The following is a 15294-nucleotide window of genomic DNA, read 5'->3' as shown; positions in this document are numbered from 1 at the left end:
AATGTGCCATCTCAGTAATCATTACGGACGGGACAATGTCAGTAAAGATTACGGCGACTTTTACCTTCTGTAAAAAGGTCCAGGAAAATTACCTCAGGTAACGTTAACGTTTATAGACGTGCGAATAGACCCTCTGTAAATCAAGTAATTTCGTGTTTAAAAGTAGTTTCCTGTGGTTTTTCAAGTATTGAGACGCTTGAAAAGGCATTCAGTTGCGTGTTTTCTCCCTCCCTCAACTCAAGTGTTTTCCACATACCATTCAGATCAGAAAGAAGTTTGAAAGCACTTGTAAGAGGCACAAAACTTACTTTTATCGCAATCCAATCTTAAGTTAATTCATACATTGTTCGACCTGACATAACTATTTTATATATATATATAAATATAGGTTATTTGTGTTTGCGCACGTGATATCAGGAAGCAATGTAAATGTAAAACACACACGTTTCTTCAACTTATTAAAATATCTTACTTTACTGCAACTATCTGTTTCTGCTTCTTTATCATATTTATAGTGTGTGATTTATAAAATAGCTTATATCCTACATCACATATTTTGATTTTGGACGTCTGGTCACTTAATATCTTATATCAGAATATTATATTACTGTTAAACCTACTATGAATATTAAAATACGCTGAACCATGTGTCCTGTATAATAGCTACATGAATGACCTTTGCAGCAAAAAAAAAACGTGTGAAAATCAGTTCGGTATTCAGTTCGGATGTGTAAGAAAAAATGAAGTGGACGTCGAAGATCTCAAAAATGAAGTTTATTACAGCATAGCAGTGGCAAGGTACACAAAGCACCTTGGATTCAGCGGAGTCACACAGAATGAATCTCATCCTCTCAGCTCAAACATTTATCCTCTATTTCGTTTGTCTTCCCCCTCTACATGTAAATGAAGCTCTGTTTTTAAGTGTAATTTAAGAATAACAGATTCGTCTTCCCTCTCAACATGAGGCTGAAACTCTGTCTTAAATGTAAATTGAGGATCTTTCCTCTGTGCCCACATCTTTGATGTTCTGTGAAATCAGAACAGCAAAAGGTTAAGGTGATAAGATCTATCTGTAGTGGTCACATCTTTGATCTTCTGTTAAAATAGAACGGGTTAAATGTTAAGGTGACAAGCTATTTGAAGTCCCTGTAATCAAGATGGTTATTGGTTGCCCTCTGTGATACTATTTACATATTACTGAGATTGGATGTAATTGTCTCTATATGATAATTAAGCTCTTTTAAGTGAAGGAACATTTTGATATATATATATATTGGAGTGGAAGTTGTTGGGAACAGACCATCATTTCTTATAGACCCCCCTTTGATGCTCTTGGCCCAAAGTAGCATCACAACCACTCTCTTTTCGTAGATAACACCTCCCGAACCTGGTGGGCAGGTGCCCCAGTGGCGGCGTAGCCCTGGCTTAGGTTGTTCCCATCTATGGCCATCAGAGAATCTTACCCGTCTTCGGGATCTACGCCTCCTGCACACTGAGTTATGGCTCTACTTCACTTGAGCAAAGTTATCATAGTTTGTGATAATGAAATGTATTTTTTTTATACGAGGTAACCAAGAACCATCATATCCACTTGGAACATTCAATATTGATCATGGAATTATCTATAATCTTACGTTTCAGCATGGAACACATACAGCATAACATAATGCACTGACCGATAATAAGAAAGATACATACACATACAGCCGTTTTAAAGGTTACATTCCAAATTAAACTAGAATAGGCCATATCTCCATCATGCATTTGTTTTGCAAAAATCTTGTCTTTCTTCAAGGCCTTGTTGGGCTCTCACAGTGGTGTTCACATCAGGGATGTTAGCATATTGATTAGTTTTGATAACTCAAATAATCAACAATCAATAGACAATATAGTGTGTGTGTGTGTGTGTGTGTGTGTGTGTGTGTGTGTGTGTGTGTGTGTGTGTGTGTGTGTGTGTGTGTGTGTGTGTGTGTGTGTGTGTGTGTGTGTGTGTCATTTTGTGTCCATTTTCTCAGTGTGGACATCCTTTATCCACTTGTTTTCCCTCTATGTTGAAAAACTGCTGTCCATAGTCTCTGAAATGGTTTGTTTCTGAAATCTCCTCTTGTTTCACTTCTCATTGTCCATTTTTTTTCCCACTTGGAGCGCATGTCCTTCTAGAAGAAGCAGTCACTGGTGTTGTTCAAGTCTGTGCCTCTTCATCAGTTCCTTCCATCCCATGGTGGGTCTCAGTGTTTCTAGGTCTTTTAGGCCTGGAGTTCTGGATCTTGCAGGTCTGGAAATCTCTATTCTTTTCTTTTTCTTGAGAAAATCCCCCTGGCTCCACTTCCTTCTCGTCCTTCAAACGACCAGATCACCTTTCTCCAGGAGGTTACAAATTTCAGGCAAACATCTCGATGCTTATATCTGAAACTATAATCAAAAGAAGAGGTTGCCCCCCTTTCCCCCACAAGCATCTTTTCACATTCAAACATCAAAGTCACAGAAGTTTCATCTCAAAACATGTTAAAAATTATTTCTAAACATAATGTATTTAAAACATTTATTATACATTACCACTACATATCAATGCTAATAAAACATGTTTCATAAATCATAAAGAATCACCCCCCTTTTGATAGTAAACCTTTTTCTACAATGTGTTACTATCATAAAACTAATTCTAGTTTGCATCAGCATTTGCTTGTGACTGAGCTACAGTCATGTTGCTCATGTAGTGATATGTTTGACAAGGTGTGAATGACTTCTTTATTTCCTTCCAACAGTGCCAACTGGGTTTCTAAATTGCCTATTTTCTTAAGCAAACCACTATAGCCCATCTTTCTTTTGTGTGAAAAGTGACACTGTCTTGCCTTGTGTCCCCATCTTTCCACAAGCAAAACAAACAACTTCCTGATCTTCCTTTCTTTTCTCCAAACAGTGCCTTGCAATGTGACCATCCTTCCCACATGCATGGCAGACAAAGTTTTGAAGAGGTCTCTCACTGTCTTGACAATGTCTAGCAATGTGACCAGCTTTTCCACATGCATAGCAAAGAATAACACCTTCTGAATTTATTCTTGCAAATCTCCTTGGTCTATGATGGAAACCATTAGACAATGTAGAACATTCTCTATCCCCAAAGGCAGCAACTGGATGTCTAGATTTGGCAGCTTTCATTTGACTATTTGCATTAGCATTATTGTTGTAAAACTGTGTCATTTTAGCAATAATGTCAATATATTCAAAGAGTGGTGTCACTAGCATTGTCACAGCAGACCGGGTGAGTGGGTCACATTTGTTAATCAAGGCAGACTTGAAACTGACATCATTCTTAGTAATATCAGGATTGCCACTGAAAGTCTTAAATGTCTCCAATAATCGTTCTGAAAATGCTGCTGGGTGTTCCCCTTTCCTCATGTGCATCTCAGATATCCTATCCCAATTAACTGACATCACACCTAGGACATCCAGCAGTGCCTGTTTCCTCTCTGACTTAGTAGCAGTTCTGTTCTTCACTTTCTGAGTTAATGCTCCAGACAAAGTGTCAGGCAAACACATTCTTAGCAATACGCATGCATCACCATCTGTAAAATTGTAAACTTCAGCATATTCCTCCAAGTTTTTCAGAAAATCTAATGCATCTTGTTTGGCAGGATCAAATTTACCAATATTCTTGATCACAGTTTCTAGTTCAGTTGGATTAAATCCTCGGACTATGGTAGAAGTCATTGGTTCTTCCCTTCCTTCACTAGCATGCATAGTCGTAGTAGCATGGACTGGTGCCATGGGAAATCTGACTCTACAGTCAGAGTATTGGCTATTTAATGACTGAGAAACTTTTTCCAAACCCTCAGTCCTGTCTTCCTGTAAATCTGGCATCTCTGGAACTGGGTTACACAATGTGACACCTAACAATGTCTTACCATGGTTTTTCTCAGTTGTGCCATTCTTTATCATAAACTGACAAGCCGCCTTCGCCTCCTCCAAATTGTTGGACAATGTTTCCACAGATGATTTAAGCATACTATTGTTAGTTCTAAGAAGTACAATCTCATTCTGCATCTTGACCTTTTCTTCTTTCCATATCGTTTCACTAGCAAGGTAATTTTTTGTAGAAATTACCCCAACACTGAGTCGCTCATTTTCAGCCTCTAACTCATCTACTCTCCTCCTAGTTACTTTGTATGAAGCAAAAAGTGCTTGAAGCGCATTAGCAATTTTCCCATTTTTGTTCTTAGGCATTTTGGGATCATTTTCAAACTTAGAGATAGCCCACTTGTACGGTTTATCAACAATATTCTCTATTCCGTCAAACATTCCCTGAGAACCGTGTTTAGCGATGTATTTAACAATAATTTCTTCCATTTTCAAAAGTCTTATCGGGCTTTAAAATATCTCGTGATCTAATAGTTATTCACAAAGTCTGATTTAAATGACTACACGTTATCTAGTTCCTTTAAGATATCTGTTAGTCTAATTATTCACAGCTCCAGTACTTCGGACACAAATGATCAAAATAGCCACACTACCTGAGGCTTCTAAACTTAACCACAACCACAATCCATTGGTCCTTAAATTTCGTTACGCAAAACAGTTAAGAAATGCAACACTGTCACAGTACGTCGGACAAAACCACACTATGTCTGGTTTTATGGTATATTCTTAAAACAACTTGGCCACAGTACGTCAGGCTTAAAAAATATCAAAAAAATTAACACTGTCACAGTACGTCGGACACAACCACACTACATCGGGTTTTTATGTTATTTTCTTAAAACAGCTTGCTTATCAGTACTTCGGGTTCAAACTATATTTATGAATTTTAAAACAATGCCACAGTACGTCGGGCAAAGCCACACTGCTTCGGGTTCTTTGTTTTAAACTTCACAAAGTCACGGCACATCAGACTCACTAGTCTAGCCTATGCTATAACACACAATAGTTGTGAAATAATTCTGTGACCACACTGCGTCGGGTCTATTCAATTACTTTAGAATTTCCTCAGAATTATTACAACTTCACAATCGGTTTCAAGTACATTAGAAACATATACATTTGTTTCAGTTACTTTAGAAACAACCAATCTGAAATAACTCTGTCACAACTTCGGGTTTATTCAATTACTTTAGAATCTTAACAGAATTATAAGAGACCAACACCAAATTTCAGTTACTTTAGAAACTTTACACTCAAGCACTTTGTTTCAATTACTTTAGAAACAACAATTCCAATACAAGTCTGCTACCACACTGCTTCGGGCTTATTCAGTTACGTTAGAATCTTTAACAAAAATGTACGGAATAGGCTTAAAACTCCTCCTGCTAATACTGAATAAACCAAATTCGATCTCTTCTGTCCTTAATTTTTCTTTTCTAGATTTTTTTTTTAAACCGAGGAATTCCTTGACAAAAACAGCATAAATGAAAGAAAACAGCTTTTTCTTACCTTTTCCCTTTTTTGTTGGAAATCCGTCGATTCCTGGGTCTGGCTCGCCAATGTAAGAAAAAATGAAGTGGACGTCGAAGATCTCAAAAATGAAGTTTATTACAGCATAGCAGTGGCAAGGTACACAAAGCGCCTTGGATTCAGCGGAGTCACACAGAATGAATCTCATCCTCTCAGCTCAAACATTTATCCTCTATTTCGTTTGTCTTCCCCCTCTACATGTAAATGAAGCTCTGTTTTTAAGTGTAATTTAAGAATAACAGATTCATCTTCCCTCTCAACATGAGGCTGAAATTGAGGATCTTTCCTCTGTGCCCACATCTTTGATGTTCTGTGAAATCAGAACAGCAAAAGGTTAAGGTGATAAGATCTATCTGTAGTGGTCACATCTTTGATCTTCTGTTAAAATAGAACGGGTTAAATGTTAAGGTGACAAGCTATTTGAAGTCCCTGTAATCAAGATGGTTATTGGTTGCCCTCTGTGATACTATTTACATATTACTGAGATTGGATGTAATTGTCTCTATATGATAATTAAGCTCTTTTAAGTGAAGGAACATTTTGATATATATATATATTGGAGTGGAAGTTGTTGGGAACAGACCATCATTTCTTATAGATGATTAATTAAATGCGCTGACAGCTCATTGCACCTGCCATACAGATTACACTGAGTGGAGCGGGTGACCGGTCTAAGATGGCGGCCCCACGGCTCGCCCGCGCCAGTAGGCAGTAGCGGTCGATAGGGCGTCTATCTATATGATGTCTATGAGGAAAACCCATAACGGCAAAGATGGCGGTTGTATGCACATGTCCCGCCCCTCCTGCTGGAAAGCCAATCATCTGCTTTTAAAAGTCAAGCCGGGAAACATTTAAGCCTATCGTCTGGTTCGGGGGTCGGCAACCCGCGGCTCTAGAGCCACATGCGGCTCTTAAGCGCCGCCCTAGTGGCTCCCTGGAGCTTTTTTAAAAATATGAAAATGGAAAAAAAAAATGTTGTTTTAATATAATTTCTGTAGGAGGAAAAACATGACAAACATTCTTAACCCTTTCGCACGTACGATCGCATCGGTGTGATCAGAACAGTCAGTGCATGACGTGATCAACTGCTAAATTCAAATGTGCTCTCGCGCGTTGGCTGGCGCTGAGCCAGAGACAGGCGCGCTCAGCTGTCATATATCACAACTTTTCAGTGTTTTCAACCACATAATGTTTATTTTAGGTTTCAGACATATAAGTACTAAAAAAACAATACATTTAGAGTTTGTAAAATACACACTGCATGTTAAAGGAAGAGGCAATAATCCTTTCCATTATAATTAGACACGTTTTATTCATATCAGATATACATTGTGTAAGTAACTTTAAAGTTTACTCTATTCTTCTCCCAGTTCACCAGCCACTTACTTTGATGTATTTCGGGAGAAGTGGATGAATTCACGTGTTGTAAATCCAACAGATCCGATTCTCTGAACTGCGTCTGCGGCACAAACTAAGATGGCAGCGCATACAGCTCAACTAACGCGATCGTTATAAAGGTGTTTAAACAACAAAACACTTCCACTTGCATATATTTGACAATCGGAATATCAGATATTTCATGCCATATCTAACAAATGTGTGAATATTTTGAATAAAAAGGAAAAATGACATGAAAGCAGATCATCATTCATTCAGCTCTGTTGTTGCTGCGGTGTCACGTGACACGCAATGACGCGTCACCTTGGAAACCATAAAGTGACACATTCTAAATAACGGTCGCCTTGAAAAACTCACGCTGGGGGGGTCAGTCAGAATATTTTAAACTTACGTGTGAAAGGGTTAAAGTTTTTCAACGTTGTAAAAATAATACACAAATAAATAAAACGCAATACATTAAAATTATAATGGAAGTTAAACTTAAAGCACCATCGTAGAGTAGTCACGTGGTGCGTCATTCTCTCCAGGATGCACTGCAGGGAAAATAAACATTTAATCATGAATGCTCATTATGTATTTGTAGCCTAGGCTACTTATCATTTTGATACTAGGGGGCTAATAAAGCTAATATAGACACTTACAGCATGTGTTGCCTTCATTATAAGGCTTATATAAGGCTTTCATTTTTTGCGGCTCCAGACAGATTTTTTTTTTTTTTTTTTGGTACAATATGGCTCTTTAAACATTTTGGGTTGCCGACCCCTGGTCTGGTTCCACTGACGCATGCGCACAGTTGAGGTTTTGCGACAGCGGAGAGAGAGAGAGCCCCGGTCGCGCGCGCACTCTCTCTCTCTCTCTTCGGAGCCAGACGAAAGTGTAAACAAGACTTCACCGTCTCCAAATTAAGCGCTGTCTTCCTCTCTCTCCCGCACGCATATTAATCAAAATAAAACGACATGATGGTAAAAGTTCGGAAGACCAAAGTTTCATGTGGAGCATTCTGAGATTTTTTTCCCCTGAATTACCGCTGGGTGTGAATTGTGCTAAAATACGTTGCCTTATCTTCTCTGAAATGCGTTCCGCACATTCAGCTGACATAAAATTACTCTCTAAATAAACGAAAAAACCTATCCAGTGATGTAATGTTTTCTGTGTTGACACTAACCTTGTGGGATGTCCATGTCCTAACTGCTGGGATAATCACACAACCGTTTCGCGAACTAATGACTCATTTGAACCGATTCATTTTAATGAACGGTTCAAACAACTGATCTATACAATACATTGTTATTACTGATAAAGTGCAAACCTGCTTATATTTAAATAATGAAGAACAATGTTGACATGCACAACACCGGCATTCTGGATAGAGACGTAAATGAAGTTGGTGTCGTGAACCCTTGCGCATGCGTAGTAAAGTATAACCTGTGGGGAAAAGGGCTTTTTAAACCTTATTTTGGGGCAAAGTCATCAAACTTTTTCAGCGATTTTTATCATATTTTACTGCTGTTTCTATGTATGCAGTTTTTATGTCCCGGTGACCAGTAAAAGTGCAGTTCTGACTCTCTGCCCATTCATTTAGATAGGAGCCTGGTCTTGTTAGTCCGAAATAGCTGCCCGGAGGCGTTGCCAAGATGGCGGCCGAGTGGCACGACTTGCCTAAAAGGACTTTGGTATTATTAATCATACCTCAGTTACATTTGTTAAATAATTGTTTTTTTGTTTGCTTTTTTTTGGCTTGACTAAGAGACTATAATAGAATTATTTTCTTATGAAAATAATAGAGGAGATCTACTATAATGGACTCATGTCCAAATGAACGCTTCTCCGTTTCTGCTAGCGACAGTCCTGCTGCTTTTCCAATTTAACGCTCCCTCTGAGGCGGCAGAGAAACAGCGCCGCGAAATGGGAAGAAAATGCAAATGCAACCAAAACAATGCAACTTCTCCTATATCTGTATCGTCACATTTGTCATGGGGTGCATAACTTCAAAATGCTACAGTAAAAATTTCTAAATTTGATATTGTGATAACTCTTCTGTATTGTCAGATTGGTTCCATAACTTTAAATTGAATTGAATTGAAAGCAATGGGCATGGTTACTGTACAATTTAATTCATACATTCATTTGTATAATCCTTTTCACAATACATAATTTCAAAGGAGCTTTACAGAAAATGCAGGTTTCTGTGTTACTAAATCACAATAGGATTTTATGAGATATCAGAAAGTACAGTTATATAAGTTAGTAAAAATTTGTATTTACAAATATCAAACATGCATTTTACCAAGATTAGTGTGCAGTTTAAAGTAATGATACAATTATAATTTTTGTACAGTCATCCATGTTTGATCCTGGAGTCCTTGCAGGGGTAGGTTTCATCATCTATTCAAAGGTGCTGGTCATCTGAAATCTTCATAAGAGGCTGGATCCAAGCTGGAGCATAATATCGGTTTACCTCATTAAATTCTAATTTGTAATAATAATAAAAAATAAAAAACATGTATTGAATGTATTTAAATACCTTCAAATTATGTTATATTATTTTCTGAAAATATAAACAATACAAACGTTAATGGTCCTTAAATTGAGCTAATGACATGTACAATAATTAAAGAATACTGTAGCCTTATGTGCCTTTATATTTTTACAGTCCATTTTCGCTGATATGTCAGTGTTATTTGCATTTAAACATTTTTTGTTATTCGTTTATTCTGAAAATAGACACAAAAGTAGGCCCAACACAATACCTTAAAAACGCAAAAAAGCACACAATAAGTGTGAGTCGAGCGTCAATAAGTTGCAAACGAATAAGTAACTGGATTCAAACAGTGTATGATCAAAGCTCTTTCACAGACAATATGTGTGGCTCTTAAAAGAGCCTTTGTGTGTGTGTTGAGCTGAGCTCTACTTTGAGCTGGTGTATTTGGTCACAGCCTTTGTGCCCTCAGACACGGCGTGTTTGGCCAGCTCTCCGGGCAGCAGCAGACGCACGGCGGTCTGGATCTCTCTCGATGTGATGGTGGAGCGCTTGTTGTAGTGAGCGAGACGAGACGCTTCACCGGCGATGCGCTCGAAGATGTCGTTGACGAAAGAGTTCATGATTCCCATCGCCTTGGAGGAGATCCCGGTGTCGGGATGAACCTGCTTCAGGACTTTATACACGTAGATCGCGTAGCTCTCCTTCCTGGACTTTCTGCGCTTCTTTCCGCCCTTGCCGGCGGTTTTAGTGACGGCCTTCTTCGAGCCCTTCTTGGGTGCAGACTTCGCTGGTTCAGGCATGATGCTTCAGTCAGAGAAACTCAAAGACCAATAAAGCTGAATCACTGCAGGCGGGCTTTATGCACTGCTCTATGCTAATTTCAAAAGGGAAGAACGAGTCTCTGTGATTGTGAGTCTTCAACCCATAGAGTGACCTCATTGGCCACATTACACATTCACTGACTTGTAGGCGGACCAATCAGAAGCTTTAAAATATTAATGCGCCCATCTATAAATACCATCCCCCACATCGACTCCATTCCTTTGTTTCGTTTTCCCGCATTTTTTTTCGGAATGAATAAGAAAGTGTGTGAATAATTTCAGAAATCTTTAACCAGGTACTCTGCGTACACACAGTGTATTATTACTCAGTGTAAACTCCATGAATTCACTATAATTGCACAATACTGTGCTTTGAAAGATGAGCATAATATTCCCTTGAGACCCTGAAACGTTTTGTTGTTGTATTTTTCTGTCATTGCATTGTTTACAGCAGAAGAAACAGCAGAAGATAATAATAAACAGATTGAAAAATTATATTTTATTCATATGCTATGCTGTGTCCAGTTGTTAAAAAAATTTAAAAAATAAAATGACAAGAAATTACATGTTTAGGCAAAAACTATGGGAAGTTTCAGGATTTATTTAATCAAACGTTGTGCAAAAATTATTCTCAACTATGTTATGAAAGATTTAATGTAATTAATTGATATACCATTTTACGTCATGCACTTAATTATGCATGTAAACAAGACCATAAATGCAATTCCCATTCAACACAATGTATCTAACTGGATCTAATTAGCATATTAATGTGTTCTTGGGGCTACATGTGATTAAAAGGGGTTTACATTCATAGGAATATCGATGTATATTTTCCTTCCCTATACACCTTGTCTCCCAAAACCTCATAGTTTTCCTGAGATGTTGATTTATGACAAACAACTTGAATACAAGTCTGATTTAAATGATAATTACAAAATATTATAATCTTCCATAAGAGTGCTGAAGTTGTAGTCATGGTGAAACCTCCAAACATTTGGTATCTGTGGAAAGCACTGAATTGGACTTTACATGACATCCAGGCTGAAAAACACGCGCTGTGTTAGAAATTCACTCAAATATAAGATCCACTACAGTGAAGAATAAACTGTATTTTGAAAGACATGCAAATACAAATGTAAGAACAATAATAAACTACATTAAAAAAATTGCACAATGACAACAAACGCCCAAAACTCTTTGAAAATGTAGTTTTAACTGCAAAGCACAATCGTGAGAATAACATTAAAAACTAAGTTTATATTTTGTATTTGCTTAATAAATCATTTTGAGACAACGTTTAAAAAAAGCACAATTAATATATTACAAAAATACAATATGACCACCTCAAACTTGTTCTTTGTGTGTAAATGTGGGTGGCTCTTAAAAGAGCCGTTGGGTTTTTCTTCTTCGTGGATCTCTTAACCCCCGAACCCGTACAGAGTGCGTCCCTGTCGCTTCAGCGCGTACACAACATCCATGGCGGTGACGGTCTTTCTCTTGGCGTGTTCAGTGTAAGTCACAGCATCACGAATGACGTTCTCCAGAAACACCTTCAACACACCGCGAGTCTCTTCATAGATCAGGCCAGAAATACGCTTGACGCCGCCACGTCGAGCAAGACGACGAATAGCGGGTTTAGTGATTCCCTGGATATTATCGCGAAGAACCTTTCGGTGACGCTTAGCGCCTCCTTTCCCGAGTCCTTTACCGCCTTTTCCTCTTCCAGACATGACGACAGATAATCTTCAACCCACAACAGCAAATTATAGTAAAACTACTGGGGAAGAGGAGTTTATTATCAGCTAGCGGACCTAGTTGAAACCAAATTCAGGGGCGGTTCTAGTAGACGTCACCAGTTACGCATTTCCAAATCGAGGTCAGTCTTTTGATGTCTTATACTAGCGGAAAGAAATATAATTAAAGTAATATTAATAACGATATAATTTAACTTAGTAAGTATATAAAAATAAACTTGAATGCGTAAAAAAAAAAAAAGAAAAAAAAGACAATTTTACAAATGATAAGCTCTCTAGACAAAAGAAAGGTATAATCTAAGGGCTTCAGTCATTTTGACCCGCGAGGGAAGGATTTGTTACAGGTAGGAGAGAATGAGGGTTAATAACTATACATACAAATGATATAATAACTAAACATAGTAGCATAACACTAAAACTTAAACCACCATTCATTTACTTTTGGATTTAAATAAAACTAGCATTTTATAAGACCACCATGGCATATAGAAGTGCTTATTTAAAAACACCGTAATATGGAAATCATCTTTCATTGAGTCTTAAAAGAGCCTTTGGGTTTGTGTGACTGCTGTGGATTTAAGCGCGCTCTCCGCGGACGCGACGGGCCAGCTGGAAGTCTTTGGGCATGATGGTGACTCTCTTGGCGTGGATGGCGCACAAGTTGGTGTCCTGGACCTGGCCAATGGCTGTGCGCCTCCTGCTTTCAAGCCCAGTCTTTTTTTCGGGTACACAAAGACAAAGCTAGAAAATAGATTAAATCAGTCTTATATTTGTGTATCATGACCCATAATTGTTCGTTTTGTTAACTAATATAAACAATTGAGACGCGAATACGAATAAATAGATCACATACAGTGACATTTTTTTTTTCATAGCACAAAGGAGGGAAATAACCGCGCAGTGCCATATGTTCATAATACAGCGTGTTACTTGCATTAAAAGTGCTTATATTTCATTTGCTTTTAAGACAATATTAACAACGTTCGGTACAAAACTGACTTGGTTCTATGCTGGGCTGATACCAATTTATATAGTGATACAATTTATGAAATAACTCTCTCGGGGAAATATTGGGTGGCTCTAAAAAGAGCCTTTGGTTTGAAGAGAATCTTCCATCAGTCTACTTGGCCTTCGCGGGCTTCTCGGTCTTCTTGGGCAGCAGCACGGCCTGAATGTTGGGCAACACACCACCCTGAGCGATGGTCACGCCACCCAGAAGCTTGTTCAGCTCCTCGTCATTGCGCACCGCCAGCTGCAGGTGTCGAGGGATGATGCGGGTCTTCTTGTTGTCCCGAGCGGCGTTTCCAGCCAACTCCAGGATCTCAGCGGTCAAATACTCGAGCACAGCGGCCAAATACACCGGAGCTCCGGCACCGACGCGCTGGGCATAGTTGCCTTTGCGGAGAAGCCTGTGAACACGGCCGACGGGGAACTGCAGTCCCGCCCTGGAAGAGCGACTCTTGGCCTTAGCACGAGCCTTTCCCCCGGTTTTACCTCTTCCACTCATTGCGGTTTACAACTAGCGAAGGCTTGAACAAAAATATAATGCGGTTGCCCGTTGTGAGGTGACTTATAAAGAAAGCGTGCTAGTCTCCTATTGGCTGAAATCTGAGAACATTCCCAGCCAATCAGTGATCTTCCCTCCAAACACCAAACACCCCTTTCTGCTACTGACACTCAATCACGTCACGCTGTAGTTTCATTTAATGCCGCTAGTCTTCCTTTTAAAGGGCAATGGCTGGGCTCTATTTTAATGGTGATAATGTTAATAATGGTCGGTCGGTCTTGAAGCAGAATAGTTTCATAGTTTACTGGTATAAATATGTAAACGTACGTACATTCTATGGAAATGTCCATTTTTCTGTCCCTTGCCTTTACAGAAACCTTGAAAAACACTTTAGGGTTAGAATTTCTTTATATTTTAAAATGAAACAATTATTTGAACAATTACACCTTCTTGAGCCATCAATGTGTCAATGTTCGTTTTTTAATTAATTATATAGAATTCCAATCACCACAGAAGTGCTCGTCCCCACAGTTATGGGAAACTGCTTTATTTTGAGGTCATTAACAGGTGTGTCTACCATTTAAGATACAATAATGTACACATAACTATAAAAATATAGCTTGACTTCCTTCTTCCAACTTCCTGAAGATCTATGAAGAAAGGCCCATGATAAGTCCACTGTCTATTTTCAGTTATCAGAAATGTTTCCATTTATCTCATGATTTCATGAAGCTTCTAGTTAAACTCACTAGTATGACCTACTTTATTGTTAGGGAATTGTACAAATAATAATAAATAAATAAACTAAAATATAAATGTATGAATATAAATGTATTAAACTACTTCATTTAGTTAGTATACCATGATTTACAACATGTGGTTTGTCTTGCAGCAGCCATTTTGTATATTTTTCATGAAAACTGTCACTGTTTACTGTCACTGTCACCAAGACACTTTTCTTATGGATAACACCAGTAACACCAGTGACTCCTATTTATAGATCAACTTTATTCAAAGCTATTAATTTAGATTGTATGCCAAATGTAACAATTTAGTCTCATCTACTTAATTATAGTTGAAGAATAAGGATATTTGGTCTTATGTTTGTCACTGGTGATTCATTGTGTCATTGGTGTTACTGTGTTTTTTTTTCTGTCACATTAAATAAATGTCATATCTGAAATGATAATAATTTTACATCCATTTAATTCTGATACTCTCAAAAGTTAAGATTTAAAGGATTGCATCATTTCTTGATTATAACTGTTTTTCAAATATTTTCATCGTTATAGCAAATACATGGTTGTGCAAATGAACTAACATCATTCAATCACACTTTTAACAAACCTGATTAAAATAAATAAAACATCTCCGTATTTGTTGCATTATTATTATTATTATTATTATTATTCTGTAACTCTGACTACATGTGCTGAAAAAAATTATAATATTTCATAAAAACATTTAATATTGCCAAATAAGTAAGGTAACAACAGTGACAAAAAAAATGGTATATGCGGCTTTTAAATAAATGCACAAAAAAAAAAATATATATATAAAAAAAAAATATTAAGCTGTCCTTTATGTGTATTCATAAAGTAAAAGGGTAATCTAATAATGTGGTCTAAGTTTAAATTTTAGAAAAGGAAATACATTTTAAAACATCTTGCCATACCAAAAGTGGACGTTTCTGTAGAATGAAAACATCAACATTCTCAATAATAAGGTCTAAATGTATTTGCACAGCATGAACACACTAGAACAACAAATATCAACATGCCAACATCAGACAGCAACATAGTGTCGGCCCAGATTCGGCCCACATCTGTTACACGTGAATCCACACGTTCCAGATGTTTGGACTGCAAATAAAGTTCAATG

General features: G+C 37.8%; 3 protein-coding genes and 1 long non-coding RNA gene across 4 annotated transcripts in view; all 4 read right to left on the bottom strand.

The window, feature by feature from the left end:
* Positions 1-15294, bottom strand: part of LOC309493376 — a 166596-nt gene that overhangs the window by 134110 nt on the left and 17192 nt on the right. The gene's annotated exons all lie outside the window — the stretch shown is intronic.
* LOC309493306 (histone H2B-like) lies at positions 9709-10164 on the bottom strand. Its single transcript, XM_082162481.1, has one exon. It carries the CDS (start codon positions 10126-10128, stop codon positions 9754-9756), a length of 375 nt encoding a protein of 124 aa, XP_082018607.1. The 5' UTR covers positions 10129-10164; the 3' UTR covers positions 9709-9753.
* On the bottom strand, positions 11526-11920 carry LOC309493321 (histone H4). Its single transcript, XM_082162495.1, has one exon. It carries the CDS (start codon positions 11880-11882, stop codon positions 11571-11573), a length of 312 nt encoding a protein of 103 aa, XP_082018621.1. The 5' UTR covers positions 11883-11920; the 3' UTR covers positions 11526-11570.
* On the bottom strand, positions 12983-13427 carry LOC309493303 (histone H2A-like). Its single transcript, XM_082162478.1, has one exon. It carries the CDS (start codon positions 13411-13413, stop codon positions 13027-13029), a length of 387 nt encoding a protein of 128 aa, XP_082018604.1. The 5' UTR covers positions 13414-13427; the 3' UTR covers positions 12983-13026.

Source organism: Leuciscus leuciscus, assembly GCF_965113295.1.
Source record: "Leuciscus leuciscus genome assembly, chromosome: 2".
NCBI classification, from domain to species: Eukaryota; Metazoa; Chordata; class Actinopteri; order Cypriniformes; family Leuciscidae; genus Leuciscus; species Leuciscus leuciscus.
This window is presented reverse-complemented; position numbering and strand designations above follow the sequence as displayed.

What these genes read in the sequence shown, in the direction of transcription:
- LOC309493306 (XM_082162481.1), bottom strand. Translation starts at nt 10,128, where the DNA reads ATGCCTGAACCAGCGAAGTCTGCACCCAAGAAGGGCTCGAAGAAGGCC.
- LOC309493303 (XM_082162478.1), bottom strand. Translation starts at nt 13,413, where the DNA reads ATGAGTGGAAGAGGTAAAACCGGGGGAAAGGCTCGTGCTAAGGCCAAG.
- LOC309493321 (XM_082162495.1), bottom strand. Translation starts at nt 11,882, where the DNA reads ATGTCTGGAAGAGGAAAAGGCGGTAAAGGACTCGGGAAAGGAGGCGCT.